Below are 26,141 nucleotides of genomic sequence, written 5' to 3' on the forward strand. Positions count from 1 at the left end.
CGCCATACTTCTACATATAGAGTGCTTTGCCTAAACTAAAATGCGCCATTAAGGCCTAGGAATCTCTCACAGCCGACATAACAGCTAATCTCAGCCCGCCACACAGGCCTGCGCCTGTTGCTAAATGAAGCCGAGCAGTGCGCATAAGCTGATTGCGAAAGAGGAGGAGCTAGACGTAAGAACGAGGCAAGATTGCGAGCCACTCATGAAACGTGTCAGTACTAATTCTTTGTGGACCGCCTATTTTACAGTTCGGCCATGTTTGTTCAGGGCACTATCAACATCTCGCTTGTATAAAGAAATTTGAATGTAACTTCCCATTGCTAAACTTTGCTTCGCTACGTTACCAAGTCTCACAGTCCGATAATATAGTCTTTATCAGTGGTATATTTTACATTTCCTATGAAAACGGCGCGGCGTTTGCCAGTAATTAAAATGGACGCTAGAGTGTAGTCGCGATTTTACTACGTCATTCATTAACTATCGCTGATTTTCCTTATCGAGTCTTGCTTGTAGTATTCTGGGGATTGAAGATGGCGAGTTCGGGGGGAGCATCTGGTTCTTCTTCCTTGGCTTCTCTATGGAGCGATGTCAACAAAGCAGGACAGAATGGAGACTTTACTCGGGCTCTGAAGTCGGTGAACAAGAGTGAGTGTGGATTAGAAGTAGTACCTCGGTGTATATTATCACATGCTGGTGCCTGTAGGTTACATATGCACAACATACAGCTCTAGGCAGAGGTGTATGGGCATTGTATAGAAGACAACCCTTTCCTTAGTGGGACTCATAAAAGGGTGATCAGTGCCCCTGACAGTGCATGTGATGTAAAGTAGCTTCCCCCTGATAGCAGCTGATCACCAAGCTGGCTACTTTCCATGATCCTATTTCAGGCTGCCTTCCCACCAGGGAAAATCAGGTTCTGTTTTGTCTGAATGTGACCACCGTTAAAACTGTGCAAAATGGAGTGTATATGGCAGAGGTATTTTTCTGTAATCACTTCATTTAGTCCAGGGGTCTCAAATTCAATTTACCCCCGGGCCGCTGGAGGTAGAGTCTGGGTGAGGCTGGGCCGCATCAGGTTTTCCAAATTTTTTTTTTTTCTAAAAGTCGCCATATTCCGACAGCCATAACTTTTTTTATACGTCAGTGTACGGGGATGCATAGGGCGTCTTTTTTTTTTTTTGCAGGGCCGGGTGTACTTTTTAGTTCTACACTTTTTGGGAAATGCTATTGCTTTGATCACTTTTTATTCAAATTTTTATCAGAATCAAAACGGTTTGGCACTTTTGACTATTTTTCCCGCTACGGCATTTACCGTACAGGAAAAATATTTTTATAGATTTGTAGAGCAAGTGATTTTGGATACGGGGATATGTGTTTCATGTATGTGTTTCACAGTATTTAACTACTTTTATATGTGTTCTAGGGAAAGGGGGGTGATTTTGAATTTTTAATACTTTTTATATTTTTTTTTTACTTTTTTTTTTTTTTTTGCATTTATTAGACCCCCTAGGGGTGTTGAACCCCAGGGGGTCTGATCACTAATGCTTAAAGCAGTAGACACCCGGCGGCTGCCGGGCGGCCGCCATAGCTACACACCCAGCATGCGCCGTACTATTACGGCGGATGTCGGGATGTCTGCCGGGGGGCGCAAACTATTGTCCCGAGGGCCGCAGTTGGCTCGCGGGCCACGAGTTTGAGACCCCTTATTTAGTCCAATGCTTTGCAAAGGTTGATAGCTATTACACCATACCATAAAACCCACACAGGTCATTGTGTGTTGTGATTTAGTGTAGCCTGTAGCATTTGTTGGTTGAATCTCTTCTGCCTTACTGCTACTGTGCTTCATAGCAGATTAACTGCCAGAAAGTCCATAGTCTATATGCATGTCCTTCTGGAACCCAGCCTGAGGACATACAGGTCTGGTGGTAAATTCACTCTAGATATGTCGTTCTGTTCCGCCAAGAGACCCAAACGACAGAGAGCCAGATTGCTAAAACAGCAGTTACATACGGACAACAGCAGACCCCATTGACCAGAAATGGAGTGCACTGAAAGCGGTGGAGAAAAAAAAATCCTCCGCGCAGAACCTTTTGGCTTTGACAATTTTCGGTAGTTTCTTTGACTGAGTCTGTTGGAGATTCTGTCTTAGATGTGAACCTATCCTGAAAATAAAATTCTGCATAAGGGTAAGTTCACACGGAGATTTTGAACCAGAACCTGAGGCGGAATGTACCTGGAGGATACTCATTGTGTCTAGGTTGGCTTCTGATTCATTATGATAGGTCCTGTTCTATAATCATCCATGTCTTTAGAATGGATTGGAAGCCCCTGTTGACATGAATGCACTCGGATGTGCCATCCTAGTTTATTCCGCTGCAGACTCCTCCCCACGTCGGAAATACACACGCGTGCATAGGGCCTTACAAACATTGTCAATTACTGTCCCACATAGGGCTTTCAATCTAAAGTCGGTATTTAATTCCTATAGTGAATATTTGCTATTCAAAATAACACAGGAAATGCTTGTATCAATCAAAAATATAATTTTATTTTATTTCATCAAGCAAAACCAATAATGTTAATAACCCAGGTGTGAGAAACTCAAAGGGGTGGCAGAGATCATAGTGCTCCAGGTCACAGAGGAGAGATTACAAAGTATATCAATAACACAATTATATCCAAAATTCATGAAGAAATAAATAAGGTAACCAGAAGAATATAGACGAATATTGTCTGTAATAAGTCAATAGGACACAATATATATTCTATCATTTTTATAGCTCATAATAAATAGAGGTCTAACTTAAAGTGCAAATGCCATTTATACGTTAAAAAAGGGGGGCAAACTCCATGCAGATGCTATTCCTTGTTTGGATTCTAATTTAGGACTTACGCACTGAAGGCAAAAGTGCAAACTGCTGAACCACCGTGCTACTGGTGCACCATGCTGAATTATAGTAATGCTTGCGAGGCTTCCGGCTTCATGGAAACACATCACTGCTCCCAGATTTCACCCCAGGGGGACAGTGATCTTAGCTGACAAATGTTCAGCTGCTTCAGTTTGACCGAGGCATCTAAGGCTATGTTCAGTTTTTTGCAGACTGATTTTAATTTCAATAGGATTTGATCGCTGAAAAAAAAAAAAGCCACATGACCTATCTTCAGGCAGATTTTGCCTTGAAAAAACCCATTGAAATCAATAGGAGGCGGGAAAAAAAGCGAAGGATTTTTTTGTTTTTTTATAAATGCGGTTTTTGATGCATTTTTTAAAAGGGAAGTTCCCAGGTCTGCACAGTGTTCTTGAGCAAAAAACCACAGCAAAAAATGTGGGAAAAATCTCATCATGTAAAAAAAATTGTGTCAAAAAAAGATACCTGAAGCAGATTTTTACAGCCTGCAAAACACTGTGTGAACATACACTAATGGTTTAATTTTCCCCAATTAGCGAGGATTCTTATTGCAGGTATTACCACCAGTCTCTGCTGTGTGAAACAGGATCTGAGCAGACACTGTGGTTAAAGTCTTGATGTTCACTGTACTAAGGGTGCATGCACACTACGTAACGCCGGGCGTGTATGAGAGCCGTACACGCCGGCGTTACAGCAGGGCTGCCGAGCACTTCCCATTCACTTCAATGGGAGTGCTCGTAAACGCCGCTGTTACGAGCGCTCCCATTGAAGTGAATGGGAAGTGTTCGGCAGTCTGCTGTAATGCCGGCGTGTACGGCTCTCATACACGCCCGGCGTTACTCAGTGTGAATGTACCCTAATAGTGGAAGGGGTTAGTGGCTGTGTTTTAGCGGCATTAGTACAGAGATAATCGACTCCAGTCATTTTTAAAGATGGATTCTTGCTCCCTTTGTTAGTCTATGGGGAAAAATCTCAGCAGTGTCTCTTCAGCCACAATTTTCTTCTTAAAATCTCATCCAATTTGCTGGGGGTGTAAAACCCTAGGTTTTTTCCACAAGTATTTTCCGTCGCAAAAAACCCTCACATCCAAAGTTTACATGATCATACAAATTCTTACTAGTACCAATTGCTAAAATGTATCCTTATTTGTAATATTTAGGTCAAGGCCCAATGATTTTGCTTTTTGGATTTTGCTGCATTTTTGTATTTAGCGAAACCCAGAGGTGGATTTAGCAGAAGGGAGAAATATAATTGCTCAAAAAATATGTTAAAGTCTGCAACCAAAAATGCAGGTTTTTCTACAACATGGGGCTGAATTCATATACTCTGAGAATCACATGATCCTACTAAACAATGGGTGGATTTAGTTTACTGTTGAGATCACTAAGTATTCCTGGGATTGGGGGTGCCTTGTTCCCTGTTACAGATATGTAGGTTTCCATGCAAGAAAATCTTATAGTAAATATGGTGCTCTCAGCTGTTTCCACATGTCTGGAGAGATATCTCTGTAATACGTCTGAACACCCGTATTCTTGGAGGCTCAGCAAGCAGACCGCTCTGATCAACCATTTATGGTATATCTTTCCTACACTATATGCCATAAATATCTATTGTGTTAACATTTTGCATTTTAATATTACCTGAAAGTAGTGTTATTTTCATGCCATCAGTTTCCTTACAAAATTCAGTTTTCAGCACCACTTTGAAATGTTAGAAATGTTTCACACTTATCAATCCTACATTATGTTTTTAGTATTGCAGGTTGCAAAGGATGATGTGAAGGCACTGCATTGTAAAGTGGTCTGTCTCATTCAAAATGGAAGCTTTAAGGAAGCCCTGACTCTAATTAACAACAATTCTAAACTGCTAACAAGGTAAACATTTGTTAAAACTACTTGTCGTCTTATATAGAATAAATCCATTTACGTACTGCAATTGTTCCTTTCCCTGCCAAGTACATACACCATTTGTCTTCCCACTATAGCACTTTAGTAGCCAAGGAAATATGGGTATGCCCTTGCTACCATCAGCTCCATCTCAGGCTAAATGCCATTTAGATCTGAGACTCTGGTGGCATCTTTAATATGCTAGCAAGATCATAGATATACACGCGATAAAACCAGGGATGGAACCAGTTGAACATGCAGTTGATAGCAGGAGTTGTGTATGTATTACAATTCTAGGCGCTGTACAGCCAGAGATGGGGACATTTTAATTGCTCCTTCCATCCTTATCTTGCTGCAGAGGACTGGAACATGGTTTTTGTGAGCCAAACATAGAAATATATACAAAAGAAAATGAACAGTCTTTATATACATTTTCTAGGGGTTTCTTTAAAAATGGATGAACAAATGCTACAATAACTGCATGTGTGCAGTTGGGTGCATAAGGTTAGACTGCAAGTAAACCCTGTGTGATGTGATCCTGCAGTCATACTCCCTTCTGTCCATCCACTACTTCTTGCTAATGTACATTTGATAGGTCAACAAAGTGAAGGAGTATTAGTGCTAGATCAGACAACATAGATTTGTCTGTAGTATTTTTAAAGTGGCGATACATAGGTTTACATTAGCACTGTACATAGAAATTGAAATATTTTTCTGCAAGGCTACTTGCAATGTTGCACCTTTTTTCATTTGGGATGCCATGGAAAATTGGTTTAATAAACACTGAGCACTGCTCGCTCAAGCCCTTAGCATGAGTCCCATAAACTTTATTACAATTTATAGAGGCATGTGAGACAAGTTGCTTTCTTTGAATTATATACCATGGTTGTATTTTTTTCTCACTTTTTCCAGCGATGTAATTGCTTTTGAAAAGGCATACTGTGAATACAGGCTAAATAAAATTGAGAATGCATTGAAAACAATAGAAAATGCACCCCAGAAAACAGAAAAACTAAGTGAGCTTCAGGGACAAGTGGTAAGTCTTTACATTATCTGTAAATCCAGATCATATGTTTTTTTTCTAGCAGAATACATCAAAGAAGACCTCAGGCACACCTGACCACCCCCCTCCCCTTTTGTAAACCAGCCTCTAGGCATTCTGTACTCTATGCAGCAAAATATTCTATCGCCATGTAGAAACAGACAGTTTTTCATACCAGAAATATAGTCCTGTGATGAGAAATCCATACGAACGGATCTGACACAAGCATAACAAGGGAAAAAGATCTAGAAATGCCACTGTTTTTGCTGAGGACCACTACATAGTTACACAGTAGATGAGGTTGGATGAAGGCCAGCCGATAGCCCTAAGTGTTTGATCTATAGGAAGGCAAAAAAAAGCTTCTAGACCCCAAAACCAGCAAGCGGTATAAAACCCTGGATCATTTGTCTTTACCGGGGCGGGTGCTGGGCCTGGCAGGAGCGTGGTGATGCTGCTCATTTCAAACTGCAGAAGTACTTACGGTATTTCTGCTAGCAGGGCCGGAACACAGACCCCCCCCACCACCACCACCACTGCTCTATCACAGGAGGGGTGACGTGGCCACGTAACCTCAGGCTCGCACCCAGCGTGTGTCGCGTTCCAGCCCTGCTAGCAGAAGTATCGTAAGTACTTCTGCAGTTTGAAATGAACAGCAGCGTGGCGATGCTGCGGCCCGGCACCCGCCCCGGTGTCTGGATGTCGGTTCTGTAGCTATAATGGCGCCCCTCTACTCCAGAGCAGTCGCCATGGCAACCGGCACCTCCGCTGTTACAGCGGAGCTCATGACCTCCGACATCTCCGCTGTAAGAGTTACAGCGGAGATGGCCTCCGAGGGGAACCGCTGCAGGGAAGAGGCAGGTGACGCTATGCCCCTGGAGATAGGGGGGAGAGGGTAGATCGCTCTCTCGAGGGCGGCCCTGAAGCGCTGAGGATGATCCCCTGCCGCTGGCATGAGCGCTGAGGCCGGACCTGAAGGAAGATCTCGGCTGCCGGACGGGAAGGGGAACTGCGGCCAGCCACCGGCAGAAGCGCTGAGGGGAGTCCCTGGCAAGCCGAGGTTCTCATTCAGGTCCACCCCTCAGCACTACTGCCAGGGATTCCCCTCAGCGCTTCTGTAAAGGCTCCCCGGCCTGCAGTGCTTTTCTTTTGCAGGCTGCTCTATGCAGCCTGCAAAAGAAATGATGATTTTTGCAATGTATTGTAATGCATTGCATTAGTGATAAGACCCCTTTGGGTTCAAGACCCCTAGGTGGTCTAATAAATGCAAAAAAAAAAAAAATGTATAAAAAAAAGTAAAAAATAAAAAAATAAAGTATTACAAATTCAAATCCTCCCCCTTTCCCTAGAACACATATAATTAATAACTAATACTGTTAATACTGTGAAACACATATACATTAGGTATCCCTGTGTCCGAAAACGCCCGCTCTACAAATCTATAAAAATATTTTTCCTGTACGGTAAACACCGTAGCGGGAAAAAAAAAAAAAGTTGTCTAACTGCCCCTTCCCTGAGACTGGGTTTTTTCCCCCCCACTTGGAATTCAGTCTGACTATAGCGAGGCTAAATATAGGCTATCTGCAGTGCTCCTGTTCCGTCGGGAAGGGGTTAATAGGAGCACTGCAGATACCCTATATTCAGCCAGGCTAAATTCCAAGGGGGAAAAAAACCCAGTCCTCAAGCTCCGGGAAGGGGAAGACAGACAACCAAAACACCCCCTCCCCAGCACCCAGCAACTACTGCACCCAAAAACTCCGGCCATTTTAATTTTTGAAATTTTCCAGTAGCTGCTGCATTTCCCCCTCTAGGCTTATACTCGAGTCAATAAGTTTTCCCAGTTTTTTTAGGTAAAATTAGGGGCCTCGGCTTATATTCAGGTCGGCATATACTCGAGTTTATACGGTAATTCCAAATTTATTAATTCTCTGTACGCCAATCCACCCATTCCCCTAATAATTTTGGTCGCCCTTCTCTGCACTCTTTCTAGTTCAATTATGTCTTACTTGTATACTGGGGCCCAAAATTACGCACAATAGTGTAAGTTTGGCTGTACCAGTGATTTGTATAGAGGCATAACTATGTTCTTGTCATGAAAAATCTAGACCTCTTTTGATGCATCCCATAATTTTGATTACCTTGGCAGTAGCTACCTGGCACTGGTCACTAAAAGTAAGTTTGCTGTCTTCCAAAATCCCCAAGTCTTTTTCGGTGGCAGTCTTGCCAAGTAAGTTACTATACACCCCCTAAAATTCACATTAGGGCTGGGGCCCCATATAACGTTAAAGGGATTCTATTGCTAGAATATCCTTTTTAAACTAAATGCACCTAGGAATAGCCTTAAGAAAGGCTATTCTTCTCTTACTTTTATCTTTCTGATCTGCGCCATCCTTCCTTAGAAATATCTTATTTCTTCCTTATGTAAATAAGTTTTCTTGCAGCACTGGGGGTGTTCCCAGTGCTGCTTGAAAACTATCCAGCGACAGCCTCTGTCTTTTTCTCCACCTCTTCTCTTGCGCTCCTCTTCTTCAAAAAGAGTCGAGTGCGCATGTTCATCGGCCATTTTCCTGTGGCCTCTCCCTTTAGGCCACAAGAAAATGGCTGGCTGACATAAGTAGGCTCTTTTTGAAGAAGAGAAGAGGCGGTCCAGAGAAGAAGACAGAGGCCGTCACTGGAGAGTTTTCAAGCAGCACTGGGGACAACCCGAGTGCTGCGAGAAAACTCATTTGCATAAGGAAGAAATAAGATATTTCTAAGGAACGGCGGCGCAGATCAGAATAATAAAGGGAAGAGAAGAATAGCCTTTCTTAAGGTTATTCCTACATGCATTTAGTTTAAAAAGGGTATTCTGGTGATAGAATCCCTTTAAACGCCGCAATTTTGCCATTGCGTTTTACATTAGCTGCAAAGTGGATGGGATTCTGGTTAATACTATCCACACATTGCAGAAAAATATTCATAGCGGACACAACGATTTAAAAAAAAAAAAAAATCGTTGCTTATTTGTAAATTGCAGCTTGTCAGTTATACTTAGGGAAAGCTCTGCAGACTTTCGATGAAAAGCACTGTGAGGAAAAACCACTATGTGATTTTCCCACAGTGCTTTTTGGCTGTGGCTACGTGGGGCCTTAGCCTAAAATAGTTAATAAAAAAAACTGAAAAATTTCACACTTTTTTTTCTAGATTTGTAATTCATATGTCAAGTAAAATATTCTTCCCCTCTGTGGTACAACAGATGTAACTTTTTTTTTCTTTCTTGGTTTATCAGTATAGCTGTATGAGATCTTGTATACCCTGCTTCCTATCACTGAGCCAGCTGTCAACCCAAATACATAGGTTTCCCTGTTGAGTGTGCTTTCACATAAAGCTGTGTGTACATGGTTCTGCAACATAGATAGTGGAAGTGGGGAAGAGCTGCGCTGAAGCTGTGCAGGTGAAATTAAAACACAGAAGTGACCATGGAACGTTAGAAATTGGAAATAAGGGTTAATGAATTCATGAGATGGAATAGTCAGTGCAAAAACATATTTTATTTTATAATTTTTTTACGTTAACCCGTTTTTGACTGGTCCTATTTTACTTCTTGATGTCCAAACCACTTCTTGCATTTTTCTGTCATTCCAATCCAGGCCCTCTAGGTTTATAATTTTTCTGTTAATATAACCGTATGAGGGCATGGTTTTTTGTATGACAAGTGGCAATGTTTAGTGATAGTATTTTTGGAGGTAGACATACCTTACTGATTTAAGTTTTATTAACTTTTTTCTGGGAAGGAATAGAAGGAAACTGCAAATTTGCCATTTCCTTTTTATACTATAAACTTTGTGCCATTCACTGTGTGGTTAAATAACCTGATAAATGTATTCACTGGGTCAACAAAGTTTTACTACTAGTAGAAACCCATTCTGCAATAACTTTTTTTTTTTTTTTTTTTCCCCCCCATCGCCTGTTTCCAAGACCCTTAATGGAATTGTTTGAGGGCTTATTTTTTTTGCAGGAACACCTGATGGTTTCATTGATGCTATAATTCTTTTACATTTTTCTTTACGCCTTTCTGTGCATGGGTATATTAATATTACATTTGTATTGCTCGGGTCCTTACAGATGTGTCAATATCCAATATCTGTTATGTTTTAATTTTTATATATATATATATATATATATATATATATATATATATATATATATATATATATAGGATGAGGGAAATTGTGTTGTATTGCTGTGTTGTATTTCCTTCCCACACTATTGGCCAAGACATCTAAGGGATTAAAAGTCCCAGGATCTGTAATTGGCAGATCCCGGGCATCAGGAGCGAGTGCCATAGCCTGTAGGAGACACCAAATTATTCCACTATTACATATCTGAGATAGAAATTGCTTCTGGTGTCGTGTGAAAGAGAAGAGTCTCCGTTGCAGCTCCACTGCTACTGTTTCTAGAGATATAACTGGTTGAATATGGTCAGGATTGGGATATTTAGATACAGCTGCTGTAATGCTACAGTCTTTGTTTTCTGTATCTCCTAATTAAAATGTATTAATCTAAAAAACAAATATCTTTTTTGTGTTTTTGTGTGTGTTTTTTTTTTCTGGCATCCTTTCAGCTTTATAGATTGGAACGATATGAAGAATGCATATCTGTCTATCGTGACCTCATTCGAAATTCTCAAGATGACTATGATGAGGAAAGACAAACAAACCTGTCTGCAGTGGTGGCTGCTATGAGTCTTTGGTCAAAGACTAAGCCTGTAAGTGTCTTCATTTTAAAGGTTAACGTTCTTAAAATCATCTATTTGGAAGGAACGTTATTTTAATGTGGTTGTCTGTGATTAAAGCAATTCCTCCCTCGGAAACCAACCCTCCATTGTATAGTCCTGTTTCCTGTTTTAAAGAAAAATCCATCGTTCTCTTTTATATTGCTTTATAGGAAGACCTTGGTTTGCAGGAGACAACTTACGAACTTTGCTACAATGCTGCCTGTAGCTTAATCGGACAGGGAAGGCTACGTGAAGCAATGAAAAAGCTGCGAGAAGCTGAAAGTAAGTTGTGGAACACCACACAGTGAAGGGGTGACTGAATATAGTTTACACTGCAATAAAATATTTTTGCACATTATATTTTTAAAAGGGGTTTCCATTTCTTTAAAACAGACAGCCTACCCTTCTCTTTCAATAACCGATCAGTCTGACTCTGTACCCCATCAGTTTAGCTGTTGAAAGGGGTATTCCCACGTTGCATACTCACCAGTCTTCGTTGCTGTAAATTCTTCTGTCTTCCGGCTTTGTTGCGTCATTGGTGGGCGTGGTTACATATTCAAAGCCAGCGGCAAGAAGTCGTCGCTTCTATGCCGCTGGCCCCGTGTGTGCGCTCCCAATGCTTAGGCATCGGACGTACAGCCTTCACAATGTAATACAGAGAGGGTTAGACGCCAGCACAGATCGCTATGTTCCGGCCCTGCATGAAGCCAGCCAGGCATCTGCCTCTCTATTACAGTGGATGCCGGGTCTGTGTTGGCGGCCCCTTCCCCCCAAAGGGTAAACTACCCCCCCCTCCAGGCTTGCTCCCGTGCACTTAGCCCCTCCTCCCTCCCCCCTCAGAGCAGCAGATACATCACTTGACTTATGACCAGATAAGTCAAGGGATGTGTCAAAAAAAAAGAATAAAGTGATATAGTGGACAAACAAAGCAGTTTTGCTGAATCAATGTATTTAGGAAAAGTCTTACACTCACATTAATAAGCAGTATAGATAGGATCCTTGTGATGGGACAACCCCTTTAATTTGACCACTACTTGGAAACCATTTTTAAGTTAAGGCTCCACGTAGAGAGCTGCAGCTAAAAAAAAGTTGCTGCGGAAATGCATCACATTTTTTTTTCCACACGTTTTTAACAGAAAGTCTGCAGTTTTCCTCACAGGACTTTCTGCTTCTATTGTACCTAAACAGAAAAGCCAGCATTTCCGTAGGTATAATTGACATGCTGCAATTTTCAGAAACGCAACGTTTTTTTGAAATCGCCACATTTTTGATGCAGGGTTTTTGGGGGGTTTTCTGCAATGTGTGGATGGGATTAGCCAGAATATCATCCACTTTGCAGGTACTATAATATGCAGCATTTTTTACCGCAGTGTTTCTGCCATTGCCAAAACACTGCATATTTGCAACATGGGGGCCCCAGCCTGAATGTTTTTTTTTGTTTTGTTTTGTTTTTTATAGCTGATAATTTTGCACGTACTGGCTTAGAACTGTTACACATCTGAACAGTACGCCTAGTTAATTTATAGTCCTATTCCTATAGTCCTATTTGAATTGCCCAAATTTTGAATGAGGATTTATATTTTTTTGTGATTAATTTTATTTTCTCTGTGTAATGTCACCACATAATTCTGTATTAACTAATCTCATGTTTGTTTTTGTTTTTTTTATCTTTTTAAGATCTCTGCAGACAATCAATTTCAGAAGACACGGTGAGAATAAACTGCTATGTTCTGTAGCTTCTACTGTGTGTTAGAGAATATAATGTATTATATGGTCTTACAGTATAATTTAGTGTCTTCCATCTGACAAATCAATTATATAATTTTCTCAGGATTTGACAGAAGAAGATATAGACGCTGAACTGGCAATAATTCATGGTCAGATGGCGTATGTCATGCAGCTCCAAGGATCCATAGATGATGCACTCCAGCTTTACAATCAAATCATTAAATTAAAGTAAGGGTTAAACCGAAGCCGTGAGTCCTCCAACTTTTACTTTTGCCAGTAGTGTGTTTAACGCATTCTTCCACTTATAAAACCACTTTTCATAATTGAATAGTACATGTTAATATAAGATACTTTTTAACATATCTTATTAGGTTCCTTCCTCCTCTTTATCTTCACTCAGACTGTTTGTTTGTTTGTTTATGCACAATATGTCTCTCTGTATCCAGCTCATACATGGAATCTATGGAGAGGGGAGGAGGAGGAGGCTGTTAATTGTTTTATTACCTCATTCTGTGCATTAGTAGTCTTCTCTTAAAGATACAGCAGTGTCAGAAGAACTCTCAATCAGATTGTAGCAGTGTGTGTCAATCCAGCATTTTCTTCCACCCCCTGCCCTCTCCATAGATCTTTAAGACATAAGCTCGATAAGTGGAGAAGGATATAGATTTATTTAATTGAATACATTATACAATTTCTTATATTCAGCTACTCTATTCATTTATGAAACATTGTCTTATTTATAATTATTAATTATTATAACTACATCTTCTTTTACAGGCCCACCGATGTTGGTTTGTTAGCTGTTGTGGCAAATAACATCATAACTGTTAACAAGGTTTGTTTGTTCTTTGTTTCTTGTTAGTTTTTCATTTTTGTCTTTTTTTACATGTCATTTTTTTCCCACCTATTAACAGTCAAGTGTTTCTACCTTTACTAGGATCAAAATGTGTTTGATTCAAAGAAGAAAGTGAAGCTAACAAATGCTGAAGGTGTAGAACATAAGTTGGCAAAGAGACAACTGCAATCCATAGAATTTAACAAGGCTTTGCTCTCCATGTATACAAATCAGGTAAGCAGTTTAATATAACTTTTCCTTTTTTCATAAAACTTAATTTTTCCATTGTGTGTTTTTCTGTGTCTTACTAGAAATGGTTCTTTGTCTTTTTAGGCAGAGCAGTGCCGAAAGTTGTCCAGCAGTTTACAGGCTCAGAATCCTGAGAATCTTCTTCCCGTTCTAATTCAGGCTGCCCAGCTTTGTCGTGAGAAGCAGCATGCAAAAGCAATCGACCTGCTTCAGGTATAGATACGTGTGCAGCATGTTCATGTTAAGCAATGCAAAAGACCTATGCATAGTATTATGGTATTTTTACACTGGGATGGTGTGCCAGAAGGCTGCTAACATTGCAAATATGTGCACTTTTTGGTTTTCTAAAACAGTTGGTGTCTGGAAAAGTGTTGCTGTACTTAAAAACTGCAAAATTCATTTTCCACCCTGTGTTTCCTCTTTGATCTATAATCATGTTAGACATGCCTTACCGCTGAGTAGTAACTTTTTGTATCTCGCATGTACTGGGTGTGGTGATTTGTGTTTCCACTGCATGGAATAGAAGTGGTGAGAATATCGTGACTGCAGGAGTGCTATATCATGTGGACAAGTGTTCGACAAGTTCGGAATTTTACATCAAGGGCCGCACTCAAAAACAGAGTCTGTCACCAGGACCCAGCATATCAACCCAGCCCCGCATATAGGTTAGGGTTACCTGAAGCAAAGTGAATTCCCCCTCTGAATTGGTGCCTTCATTGCCAAGAGATTTTTTTTTTTTTTTTTAATGGAAATAGCTCCATATAGCTAATTTACATATTGCCAAAAACCTTGATATCTTGGCAGTGGAGGCGGTTATTTTTAACGGGAAAACTCCATTTGAGTTATGTGACTCCGTAACCTATCTATCTGCAGGGCTGGGTTATATGCTTTGTTCTGGTGACAAACTCACTCTGCCTATTAGTAAAATATATCAAGAAAGATAAAATATGTTGGCATTATCACTTTAGTTTTTGATACTTTTGTTTTGGAATCCCATTGAACTTCTACTTCTTAGACTAATCCACTTTCTCTGTGCTTGTTAGAAGGTATGCAAGAATGAGATATTCTGCGGTTGTCCTTTTTGCAAGTAACACAGAGAATCTAGTAACATTTGGTAGGTTAGTAAGAAATAGATAGCAGTTAAAGGGATTTTCTCAGAAACTGCATTTTTCTTCTATCCAAAGGGTAGGTGATAAATATATGACCACTGGCTGTGTTAGTCTTGTGAGCAAATGGAGTGATTGTGCTCATGTGTGACTATTGATCTATTCACTGTAGTACGGGAGTGACAGAGAGAGCTCTTGTCATTACTACACTGAGATTCATAGCCCACAGCTATGAAGATAAAGGGGTTTAGGATGATTTTATCACAATAATTTTAAAGGTTTGTTTTGTATAAAAATAAATACATTTTTAAAAAAAACTGCCCTTCCTGTCCAGCTTTAATATTATATCCAGTTTGTCATAAGTCTATCAGTTGTGAAATATTTAGTTTACTTTTAATGTTTATGTTTTCGTAGGAGTTTGCTGATCAGAATCCCGACCATTCACCCCAAATAAAACTAACAATGGCACAGCTGAAACTCGCACAAGGTATGTTCTTTATCCAAAAATGTAATATATTTAACATGTAAGGGTTTTTTCTTTTAATGAATCTAACCACAGTATGAGCTGAATTATTAATTATTTCAGGTAATGTAACCAAGGCATGTATGATAATGAAAACTATAAAGGAATTGGAGCACAGACCTGGCATGGTGAGTTCTAATCCTTTTAACATTTGGTTTGCACTTGTACCTTACGTATTTGCAAAAAGAGAATGAGCACACTATTTGGAGCTACTTTTGATGATATGCAAAGATACTTGCTAAAATTTTGTTCATTGTATTCCCCTAAATTAAAAATTTTACTTAACCACTTCCGGACCGCCCATAGAGTATAAACGTCTGGAAGGTGATTGCCTTGTTCTGACAGGACGTACTGGTACATCTAATCAGAACGATCTCATGCAGCTGCTGAAACTGGGAGCCGGCTGTAACTTCTCTGTAACAAATTGGCCCAGTACTGAATTGGTTAAACCATTTGAAATAATTCTTAGTGATAGCAGCTGTGCATGTGGTTTATAGAGTTTGCTTTAGTTTTATTAGAGTATATAACTGCAACTTCTGATCCAAGTATACAAAATCTCCATTATAATCCAGAATTAGGGTACTTTCACACGGGTATCATTTCTGTCCGTTCTTGTTCTGTTGTTTTGCTTGCAGGACTTTTGTCTCCGCATTTTTCAAGCGGAGAATGGGGAACAGAATCCTCAAACGCTAGTGTGAACCTAGCCTTACTCATTATTATTATTATTATTTATTAATAATAAGGCAGGGGAAAGATTATATATATATATATATATATATATATATATATATATATATAATATTATATACGGGGTGTGTGTGTGTGTGTGTATATATATATATATATATATATATATATATATATATATATATATATATATATATATATATATATATATATTCGAACTATTAATAATAAAGCCAGTGGGAGACCTATTGTTAATAAGGAGGGACTATTTCTTATAAGGGGACACTATTACTGATAAGGAGGAAGTTTTATTTATAAGAAGGAACTATTAGTAGAGGGGATTGATTTATATGGGAGACCTATTATTTACAGGCTGGAACTATTATAAGTGGGCACTATAATAGCTCATAAGGCAATACAAAGGTGGTCATTTGTATTGCGTATGGGGAAAAATTGTTATTACTTGGGGCAGAAAAGGGTATTATTAAATCGCTATTTTAAAAGGGTTTTTCACTCACAAACTGACTTTTGATACTGATGATCTATCCACAGGATAGTGCTGCTAGTGGACAGAATGTAGCACTGCTATTATGCAAATAATAGGAGTGGCACAGCAGCCCCATCCTCTGTATAGTGGTGGTCCTGGGTAATTACAGCACCACTCAAATTACTTGAATCCTGTCCACTGCATCCTGTCCTGTCCTGGAAGTTGCTACAACAGCTTATCTGTGTGGGGTTATACTGATGTCCTGTCCTGTGGATAGGTTATCAGTTTAAAAAAAAAATCAATTTGAGGCCAGAAAAACCCTTTAATTGATTTGATGTTTATTAGGATAGAAGTATTGTGTAATACGTGGCTATGGTCTTTGTATCACTGTGTAACATAATGAGGTAGTCACTGTGTGGAGGTAGTGTGCTAGTGGGCCTTGTATACAGGTATTGTTTGGTAACTGTCTGTTTAGTGGTAATAATTTTCCCCAGTATAGCGGTTTCACAACTAAATATCCATTTACAACCCTTTTTTTATTTTTTATTTTTTTTTTTGTTCTCCTGATCTTTTAAGACTACCGTATTTTTCGGACTATAAGACGCACTTTTTTTCCCCAAAATTTGGGGGGAAAAGAAGGGTGTGTCTTATAGTACGAATGAAGCGCCTGGCATCCGCTGTAAGAGAGGCGGAAGCCGGCAAGTGATAGACGCCATTACAGGTGCCGGGGCCTGCGACATCACTGCGCTCCTATGCCCTGCATGAAGCCAGCAGCGGGAGGAGTGATGCTTAGATCCTCTGTCCCCCCGCCGCTGGCTTCATGCAGGGCAGGGCAGCGATTGTCTCAGGCCCCGGCGTCTATCCCTCCCCGGCATCCGCCTCTCTAGTACAGCGGATGCCGGGTCTGCAGTCTGTCAGCGGCCCCTTCTCCCCCGTACCTGTAAAGATGCAGGCCGGCTCCTGCGCGGCGATATCGCAGGAGCCGACCTGTTCGGGTGACAGCCGGGAGCCTAATGAGGCTCCCTGGCCTGTCACTGCTGTATTAGTATTGCGGCTGGTCTCTATGACCAGCCGTAATACTAATAGACAGAATGTCCCATAGACGGCAATACAGTTGTATTGCCGTCTATGGGACTTGCGATCAAGTGACCGCAGGTTCAAGCCCCGGGGAGGGGGGAATAAAATAGTAAAAAAAAAAAAAAAAAAAAGCTTTAAAAATATGAAATAAATAAAAGTTCAAAATCACCTCCTGTCCCTAGAATATATATATAAAAGTAGAAAATCATATGTCATAAACCACCGGGTTTTTTTTCAATAAAAGGTGATCTAAGCAATACATATTCCCCAAAATGGTAAACTAAAAAGTACTTCTGGCCCCGCAAAAAAAAAAAAAACACTCTATGCATCCCCGTACAGCTGCAGGGTCACCTGTCAATGTGGCCTTGCAGCTGTTGCAAAACTACAACTCCCATATATTAAATATTTTACCAGTTTTTGCTTCAAAATTTTTTTTCCCTATTTTCCTCCTCTAAAACCTCGTCTTATAGTCCAGTGCGTCTTATAGTCCGAAAAATACGGTATATCAATGCTGCTGGAAGTGCATCACTAACTTCTGAAGTGACAGGATGTGATAGTGTTGTTGATATATCAGCATTTGGGGCCCCGCTTTAAATTTTGCCCAGGGCCACACTGTGTCTAAAATTCGTCCTGAAGGGGGCAATACTAGCATAGTAACAGAATTTGCCCTATGTTGGAAAACCAGAGGTCCAACTCATATAAAGATCTTGTAACTTAAGAAACAAACATAAGGGCATATTAAGTTTTGTTACAGGGACCTAAGATTTTTATGTACACTTCTATTTGTGAATGTTAAAACTCAGAGAAGTGACATATTGTTGACACCCAGTCTAAAGGTAGCAATACATAACAATCTTAAGAATACATTGCATTACTATATCTTCATATAGATATCATATATATCTTCACTTACTTTTTAATTGTAAGTTTAATATTGTACCTTCCAGGTATCTGCACTAGTTACTATGCACAGCCATGATGAAGATATTGACAGTGCTATAGAAGTGTTTAACCAGGCAATTGGGTGGTACCAAGAAAATCAAGTAAGCTATATGTTTAATTTATTTTAACATGTTTAAGTTAGAGGACAAGTGCTTACAATATTCTGTATGTTGACAGCCACTGACCTCAGAAGTGTACACAGATGGCACATGACTGCTGAGGTCAATTATTCTCCCTCTTTCCAGCATTTTGACTTGCCTCTAAGGGGGCGTTCACACTACCGTCTGTGTCCGACAGGTAGTGTCCGCTCCTAGTGTCCGTTCAAAATCTGGCATGGACGTTAGGAGCGGACACTAGCTGTGTCCGTGACACCTGTCATTTATTTAAATGGCAATCGGGTGCGTTCTTTTGCACTCTGTGCCCTTCCTTCACTGTCCGCATGTAAAGATGTCCGACTTTTCAAGCGGACAGAAAAACCCTACATGTCGGGTAGAAACTCAGTCATGCTAAGTGTAGTGTGATGTCTCATTGCACTTGTTTCCGCGGAGTCCGAGCCCAGATAGATAGCAGAACAACATGGCCTGTACATGGGCTCTATGGGCATGTAGAAAACATGTCACTGAATCCCACAGTAGAAGTTACACGGCCACTACAGCTAATTTGCATAGTCTTTAAAAGTTTCAGAATCAATGAGCCTTGCACAGATACAATAAACACTTCTTTTGAAAGTGAGTACAAAGGCCAGCAAGGTGTATGACAGACTCCCTGTAAGTAATGGAGCCATGGAGTACCCCAGCACTACTGTAGCTACGTCTGTCTGTGGGGTTTGGAAAACTGCCTTGTTGAAGTTGTCTGCTTAAATATGAAAATAACCTACTCTTTGTGTGGTTTTCATCTGGTCCTGTAATACCCTTTTGGAACATTTTGTAATGAATTTACACCTTGTTTACAAGGTGCTTTTTTGTTGCTTTAGTTGATTAAGAACTTCTCTGTTTTGTTTTTTTATTGAATGAGTTGCACATTTTTACTGCGTTTCAAATGGCACAGTTTTACTATGGCTATTAACTTGCAAAGAGGCTTTCACTGTAGATGCCATTTAGCTTAAAGCTGAAATGAATAGAAAATCTGTTAGGAAAGCAGAGCCTTAAAAGTTAATCCTTTAAAAAAAAATTCACATTACTTATGATAGACATTTTAAAATTCTATTTTTCCTCGACAGCCAAACTCCTCAGCGCACTTAGCTCTAATAAGAGAAGCTTCAAACTTTAAATTAAAACATGGTCGAAAGAAGGAAGCTATCAATGACCTGGAGCAACTATGGAAGTGAGTTCCTTTTGACTGTTTGTTTTTGTAGGCTCTCACCAGTTGAATGAACAAAGTACTAATACTCTCTCTTCACAGACAAAACCCCAAAGACATTCATACGTTGGCGCAGCTAATCTCCGCATACTCCCTTGTGGATGCTAATAAGGCAAAAGTGTATCCTTTTATAGATTATTTTTCAATCTTACAGATGCATGTAACATTGTGATGATATGTTTCATGCTGTTTTTATGCAATTAATTTTTCAAGATGGACTGTAATATTTCATGTAATAATCTTCTGGTATATTTATGTATGTATAACTTGTGACTGTGCATTCTCCTTACATCCAAAATTCAGTCTTAGCGAGCATTTGCCTTCATCTGACACTATGCACTTGAAAGTAGATGTTGATGCCTTAGAAAATTCTACTGGCGCTACATTTATCAGGAAAAAAGCTGCTAAAGTTGCTGGAGAGCTGGCCAAACTACCAGGGTATGTTCTTTGCTATCTTTAGATTCACATTATTAAGGTTTGGTTAATATAGAGGTTAAATGAAAGGGCACATTCTCATGAGTTCTACACTTAGTGTGGCAGGTTTATTATGCCTTGTATGCCAGTTTTCAGGCATAAAATAGTCTCAGGTCTTTACTGAAATATCTACAACTTTTTATTTTTGCTTTCCTATAAGGCAGGGATCCTCAAACTTTTCAAACAGGGAGCTAGTTCACTGTCCCTCAAACCTTTGGAGGGCCATAATATAGTTTAAAAATAATTTAAGATTATACGCTCCAGAGTAGCGCCCCCACAGTGTTATACGCTCCACAGCAGCCCCCCCCCCCCCCAGTATTATATGCTCCACAGTACGCCACCCCACACATAGTATTCTATCCTCCTCATTACACCCCCTCCCACACAGTATTATTTGCTCCCTAGCACACCCACCCACACTGTATTATATCCTCCTCAGTACGCCCCCTTACACACACACACACACACAGTGTTATATGCTTCTCAGTGCACCCCCTCACTGTATTATATGCTTCTCAGTAAGCTTCACCCCCCTCCACAAAGTTTTATATGCTTTTCAGTACACCCCCCCCCTATTATATGCTTCTCAGTACGCCTCACACACACAGTATTATATGCCCTTCAGTACACACCCCCACTGTATCATATGCTCCTCAGTACACACACACCCACCTAGTACCTTGTACAGAATATTGAATAGCGCCAATATCAAATACAATTTGCCCTGTATAAAATAAGCCCCTATACTACTCTGTAAACTGAAACACAAAATCTTATGGCTTTTGGAAGTTAAGGAGGGAAAACTGAAATGCAGAAACAGAAACTCAATGTACCCTTAAGGGTTTAATATCAGACTTAATATTAGACACTATATAATTATGCGGTAGAGAACTCGTTGTTGTAGAGAACTAAATCTTCAGAATATGTTGGTTCTAAACAAGTTAGAAAAATAATTCCTGTACTTGGCAAGGCTGTGCTTGTACTTGGTAATGCACATACTTGACTAACCACTCCCATTCATACAGCATACACTGGTCTCCCTTTCTCATGATCTGTGTCCTAGTGACCATATTAATGTGTGTAACTGAGAAGTTGTAAACTTGGTCCACACCCTTTAGGCTGAGGCCTCACATCGCAGGAACACAGCTTTTTTTTTTTTTTTTTTTTGCTTTTTTTTTTTTTTTTTTTTTTTTTTTTTAACCAAACCCAGGAATGGGTTGTGTAGAAGGTAGAAGTACAAGTACTTCCTATATATTTCACATTCTCTTCATAGCCACTCTAGGCTTTGGCTCAAAAAAAATAAAAAATTAAAACCTGCAACAACAAAAAAAATCTACGTTTCTGCAACGTGAGGCCCCAGCTTAACGGTATATTTTTGCATCTTCAGTATATATTTTTTCGTTTGGAATCAGAAACATGTGTAGGAATTACTTGGCTACTTAGTTCATTTGCAGAAGAGATGGGTTTAAAGCCTTTTATTTATTTCTTAGTGAACCTATAACTGTATAGTAGTGAATGGTTTTATTTGCTTGAAGTGATGGTGTTCTGCCCACTATGCTGGATTTTGTTACTGTCACTGGAAGAAAAACATACATATGACGTGATTTCAGATGCCCAGTTGTCATGTGTGCACCTTTTTTAACTGTTTTTTCATCGCATGTCTAAAACAGGCAAGTGGAGATAAAGAAAAAAAAGAAGAAAAAGAAAGGTATGTTCATAATGTCACACCATTCAAAAATGTATTTCACATCCGATCCCACACAGTTGGCTTAGATTTTGAGTATAAATAAAAAATTAAATTAAACTGAAGTGGAGAATAAGAAAGGACTTGTACTCCTGTCTTTCTAGTCATTGCATTGCGTAACAGGTACGAAAAGCTTAACTGCATAAACCTGACTGGTTTCATTCACTGAACCATGTTTAGCGTCAAGCAAGTGTACAAAGGTGACATTGCACAATGGCTGGGCCTTCAATAGCAGGAAGCAGTCTGCTTCTAGTTCTGTACAATATGAGGGACAACAATTAATAGTATCTATGTGCTTTCTGGTCTCTGTAAATAGATTTGGAACAGATTCCCCACAAACACCTGATTGCTACCATCTTCTCCTCTCAAGGGATGTTCTCTGCTGTCCAGAGATCCCCCACTTGGCAATACATTGGCATTGGTAGCCAAACTAATGACACCAGAATCCATCGCTGCAGTGGGGCTGCTAATGACCAAAAAAAAAAAAAAAAAATGGAATTCAGCAAAGCAATGACTCTAGTTATATACCACTCAGAGATTTACAAAAGGTCCCCTTTCAATTCTACTCTTGTTTTTTTTTTGTTTTTTTTTTAAGCGCAACTAAACTTTCGGACATGATTTTCTGGTAGTATTTGTGTTATGAATAGGTTTTGTAATATACTATAGTTTGTCTCCTTTATGTGAGGTACAAATCCTGCCAGGGACAACATCTGCAAGGAGTTTGTATATTCTCCCTGTGTCTGTGTGGATTTCCTTCCACACTCCAAAGACATGCTGATTTGGGGGGGGGTTTACTTCAGTTATATCTTGGGCATTATAAAACGTATATAAAACGTACAAAACCTGCTTTTTGTGTCACATGAAAGTGGAGCTTTAGTGCCTTCTATATTATTTCTAGAAATATCACTGGCTGTAAACAGAGCAGAATTAAGAGAGTTCTATGCAGCTCTCAATATATGATATAAAGATTGTAACCCCCACTGTGTTTTCAGCCATATAAAAGGTAGAAAAGCGAGTTTCTTTGTTTTATACCTCTTGGAGATTTAACTGTTTGAAGATTGACTCTCCCTCCCCTCATGTTCTCTGTCCATACTCCATACACAGTAGTAACTCTAAATACAGAAGCTAGGTGGAAAAATGAAGCGAGGCAGGATTTCACAAAAAAGGAGACAAAATGTGTTAATGACACAAATACTGCCAGAAAATCAAAAGTTGTCCAAAGTTTAGTTACTCTTTAAAGTTTGTATAAAGTGAAATACTCAATGTACAGTACCACATTGTCTGCTTCACTGCTAACTTCCCAACGAGATTAAATTACAATGTAAAGCTCACTTGTGCAGAAATAAAACGGTACCCTAAGCTACATGAAATAGTATACATGTCTATATTGTTATATTTTTGTCTTTTTTTCTTTACCTAAAATAGGCAAGTTGCCCAAGAATTATGACCCCAAGGTTGCCCCAGACCCAGAGCGATGGTTACCGATGCGCGAAAGATCTTATTATCGTGGGAAGAAGAAGGGAAAGAAGAAGGAACAGATCGGAAAGGGAACTCAGGGAGCCACATCTGCTGCAACCGCTGAACTGTAAGTGAGATTTACCTAAGAAAGAATTTTCTTCCATCAAGATGATGGACAAGTCAGGTCATGAGGTTGCCATGATGAACTCCTTATTCCTTTTTTGCAATGTTTTAAACATGGTATTACCAGTTTTTCCAAAAGTATAGAATTCTAAAATTCGTATTCTTTTAAGACTGTTAGTGACTCAGTGTTTTTTATTTATTTGAACAGTGAGCATATATGAAGTGTTTTATTAATTTATCTGTTTTTAGGGATGCAAGCAAAACAGCGAGCAGTCCGCCGACATCACCAAGGCCTGGAGCAACAAATGCTCCTTCAACCGCAAACAGCAATGTTGTTCCACCAAGACATCAGAAACCAATGGGTGCTGCTGGCACAAAGAAAAAACAGCAACAAAAGAAAAAGAAAGGAGGAAGAAGTGGCTGGTGATGACAACTTCTGGCGGTGTGTGGTCTACAAGAAGTTTGATCCACCAATTGTGTAGTCCATGTCTTACCATGTGCTGCTTGATGCACTCACGTTTTTTTAGGAAATCTAAAAGGATGATTTTTGGAAGCAGTTTTTATTTTATTTAAATTTGCGGTTACGACTAACAATTACAATTTCTGCTGCCTTTTTATTTTCCTAAATACAACCAACATGTTTTTGGTTTTACCTCTACATTATTCCTCAAATAATGATGTTTGTTAGGACCACCTTCTACATGGAAGTCTTTTTAGTTGTATAAAACTATGCTCTTTAATTGTGCATTAAAACAATATCAGCAACCATTTAGCAATATACTTTATTTTGACACCTACTTAAATGGAGCCATCATAAACAATCATCCAGGTAGGGGATAATAGTGACACCCATTGCTGGTGAAATACGGCTGTAAGACCCACTGCATTTAAACACCCAAATTTGAAGTAATCCAAAATGCAAAGCATTAGTACCGACCATACAGGCTTATGTCTGTAGCATGGACAGCAGATTGTGGATCCACCGTGCTACTGGTTTGGCTTGGGGCTACCTCTAAGGGCATTATCCTATATCTAACAGGCTTCATCCTCCTCAGGTGGCCCTGCTTTAGTAGCAGCTGAGCAGGAATACCAGAACTGTGGTGTGGAGTGACACAGAAAATGCATCTAAATGGAAACTGCATGTGAAACTTTTGAAAATCTCACACATTATTGCTGTTATGTTAAAACTGCTCTTATGTTTTGCAGTTTTGTTGCCCTTTTTGTTATGCAGTTGTTAAGTCATTTGCATGTTCTGCCCAGCAACAGTGAGTTATTAAGTTGGAGCAGCAAACAAGTTGTGGGCAGATGATACAGACCAACCAATGGAGAGTTGCATGAAATAAACTGCTCTCTGATCTTGCAACCAGCATGACCTGTAGTGGCGGTACTACTGCCATAGCAGCTGTAGTGGCTACTATGTGGCCTGCTGCTCTGGAAAGTCTGATGGGCCCACCCTATACTGCTTTTTTTTTTTTTTTTTTTTATAGGCCATTACATCAACAGGTACCGTCTACTTTTTATTTACCAATCCTGCCCACAGCCACCTCTGATTCCCCTTCAGCCTCCCTTCTTTGCTCTACACTAGCCTTCCTGAAGGCTGAGGTGGCCATGACCAGGAGTAAGGACCGAAACACTTAGGACATTTGTCCATCAAACCTTGAGAGGTTCATGATCCCAATGTATAATGACACTTGTGTAACACTCAGGGCTATGTGAAGTCATTGAAGAGGCCCAAAGATCTTTGCTGAAGCCAGTACAGGTGAGTAACACTGTTTCCTCACTTTCCTGGGCTTCTACTCATTATATTGCGGGGTCTGAACAGACCCTAGAGTATAATCCTAATTCGCTGATAGTGAAACCCAAGCATTTTGGGTTTTTAGCAAATACTGTAGGGACTAGAGATGAGCGAACACTAAAATGTTCGAGGTTCGAAATTCGATTCGAACAGCCGCTCACTGTTCGAGTGTTCGAATGGGTTTCGAACCCCATTATAGTCTATGGGGAACATAAACTCGTTAAGGGGGAAACCCAAATTCGTGTCTGGAGGGTCACCAAGTCCACTATGACACCCCAGGAAATGATACCAACACCCTGGAATGACACTGGGACAGCAGGGGAAGCATGTCTGGGGGCATAAAAGTCACTTTATTTCATGGAAATCCCTGTCAGTTTGCGATTTTCGCAAGCTAACTTTTCCCCATAGAAATGCATTGGCCAGTGCTGATTGGCCAGAGTACGGAACTCGACCAATCAGCGCTGGCTCTGCTGGAGGAGGCGGAGTCTAAGATCGCTCCACACCAGTCTCCATTCAGGTCCGACCTTAGACTCCGCCTCCTCCGGCAGAGCCAGCGCTGATTGGCCGAAGGCTGGCCAATGCATTCCTATGCGAATGCAGAGACTTAGCAGTGCTGAGTCAGTTTTGCTCAACTACACATCTGATGCACACTCGGCACTGCTACATCAGATGTAGCAATCTGATGTAGCAGAGCCGAGGGTGCACTAGAACCCCTGTGCAAACTCAGTTCACGCTAATAGAATGCATTGGCCAGCGCTGATTGGCCAATGCATTCTATTAGCCCGATGAAGTAGAGCTGAATGTGTGTGCTAAGCACACACATTCAGCACTGCTTCATCACGCCAATACAATGCATTAGCCAGTGCTGATTGGCCAGAGTACGGAATTCGGCCAATCAGCGCTGGCTCTGCTGGAGGAGGCGGAGTCTAAGGTCGGACCTGAATGGAGACTGGTGTGGAGC

At 40.2% G+C, this 26,141-nt stretch overlaps 1 protein-coding gene across 1 annotated transcript; it reads left to right on the forward strand.

Annotated features, from left to right (window-relative positions):
* Nucleotides 1-473: 473 nt before the first annotated feature.
* Nucleotides 474-24,145, forward strand: SRP72 (signal recognition particle 72). Its single transcript, XM_075280392.1, has 19 exons — nucleotides 474-648; nucleotides 4,666-4,786; nucleotides 5,711-5,834; nucleotides 10,441-10,584; nucleotides 10,764-10,875; nucleotides 12,271-12,302; nucleotides 12,425-12,549; nucleotides 13,099-13,156; nucleotides 13,259-13,390; nucleotides 13,490-13,618; nucleotides 14,926-14,998; nucleotides 15,098-15,162; nucleotides 18,233-18,328; nucleotides 19,447-19,550; nucleotides 19,629-19,706; nucleotides 19,890-20,024; nucleotides 21,731-21,768; nucleotides 23,230-23,389; nucleotides 23,635-24,145. Exons 1-19 carry the CDS (start codon nucleotides 534-536, stop codon nucleotides 23,810-23,812), a joined length of 2,019 nt encoding a protein of 672 aa, XP_075136493.1. The 5' UTR covers nucleotides 474-533; the 3' UTR covers nucleotides 23,813-24,145.
* Nucleotides 24,146-26,141: the final 1,996 nt, after the last annotated feature.

The sequence above is a fragment of the Leptodactylus fuscus genome, chromosome 1 (genome assembly GCF_031893055.1).
Source record: "Leptodactylus fuscus isolate aLepFus1 chromosome 1, aLepFus1.hap2, whole genome shotgun sequence".
In the NCBI taxonomy this organism is placed as follows: Eukaryota; Metazoa; Chordata; class Amphibia; order Anura; family Leptodactylidae; genus Leptodactylus; species Leptodactylus fuscus.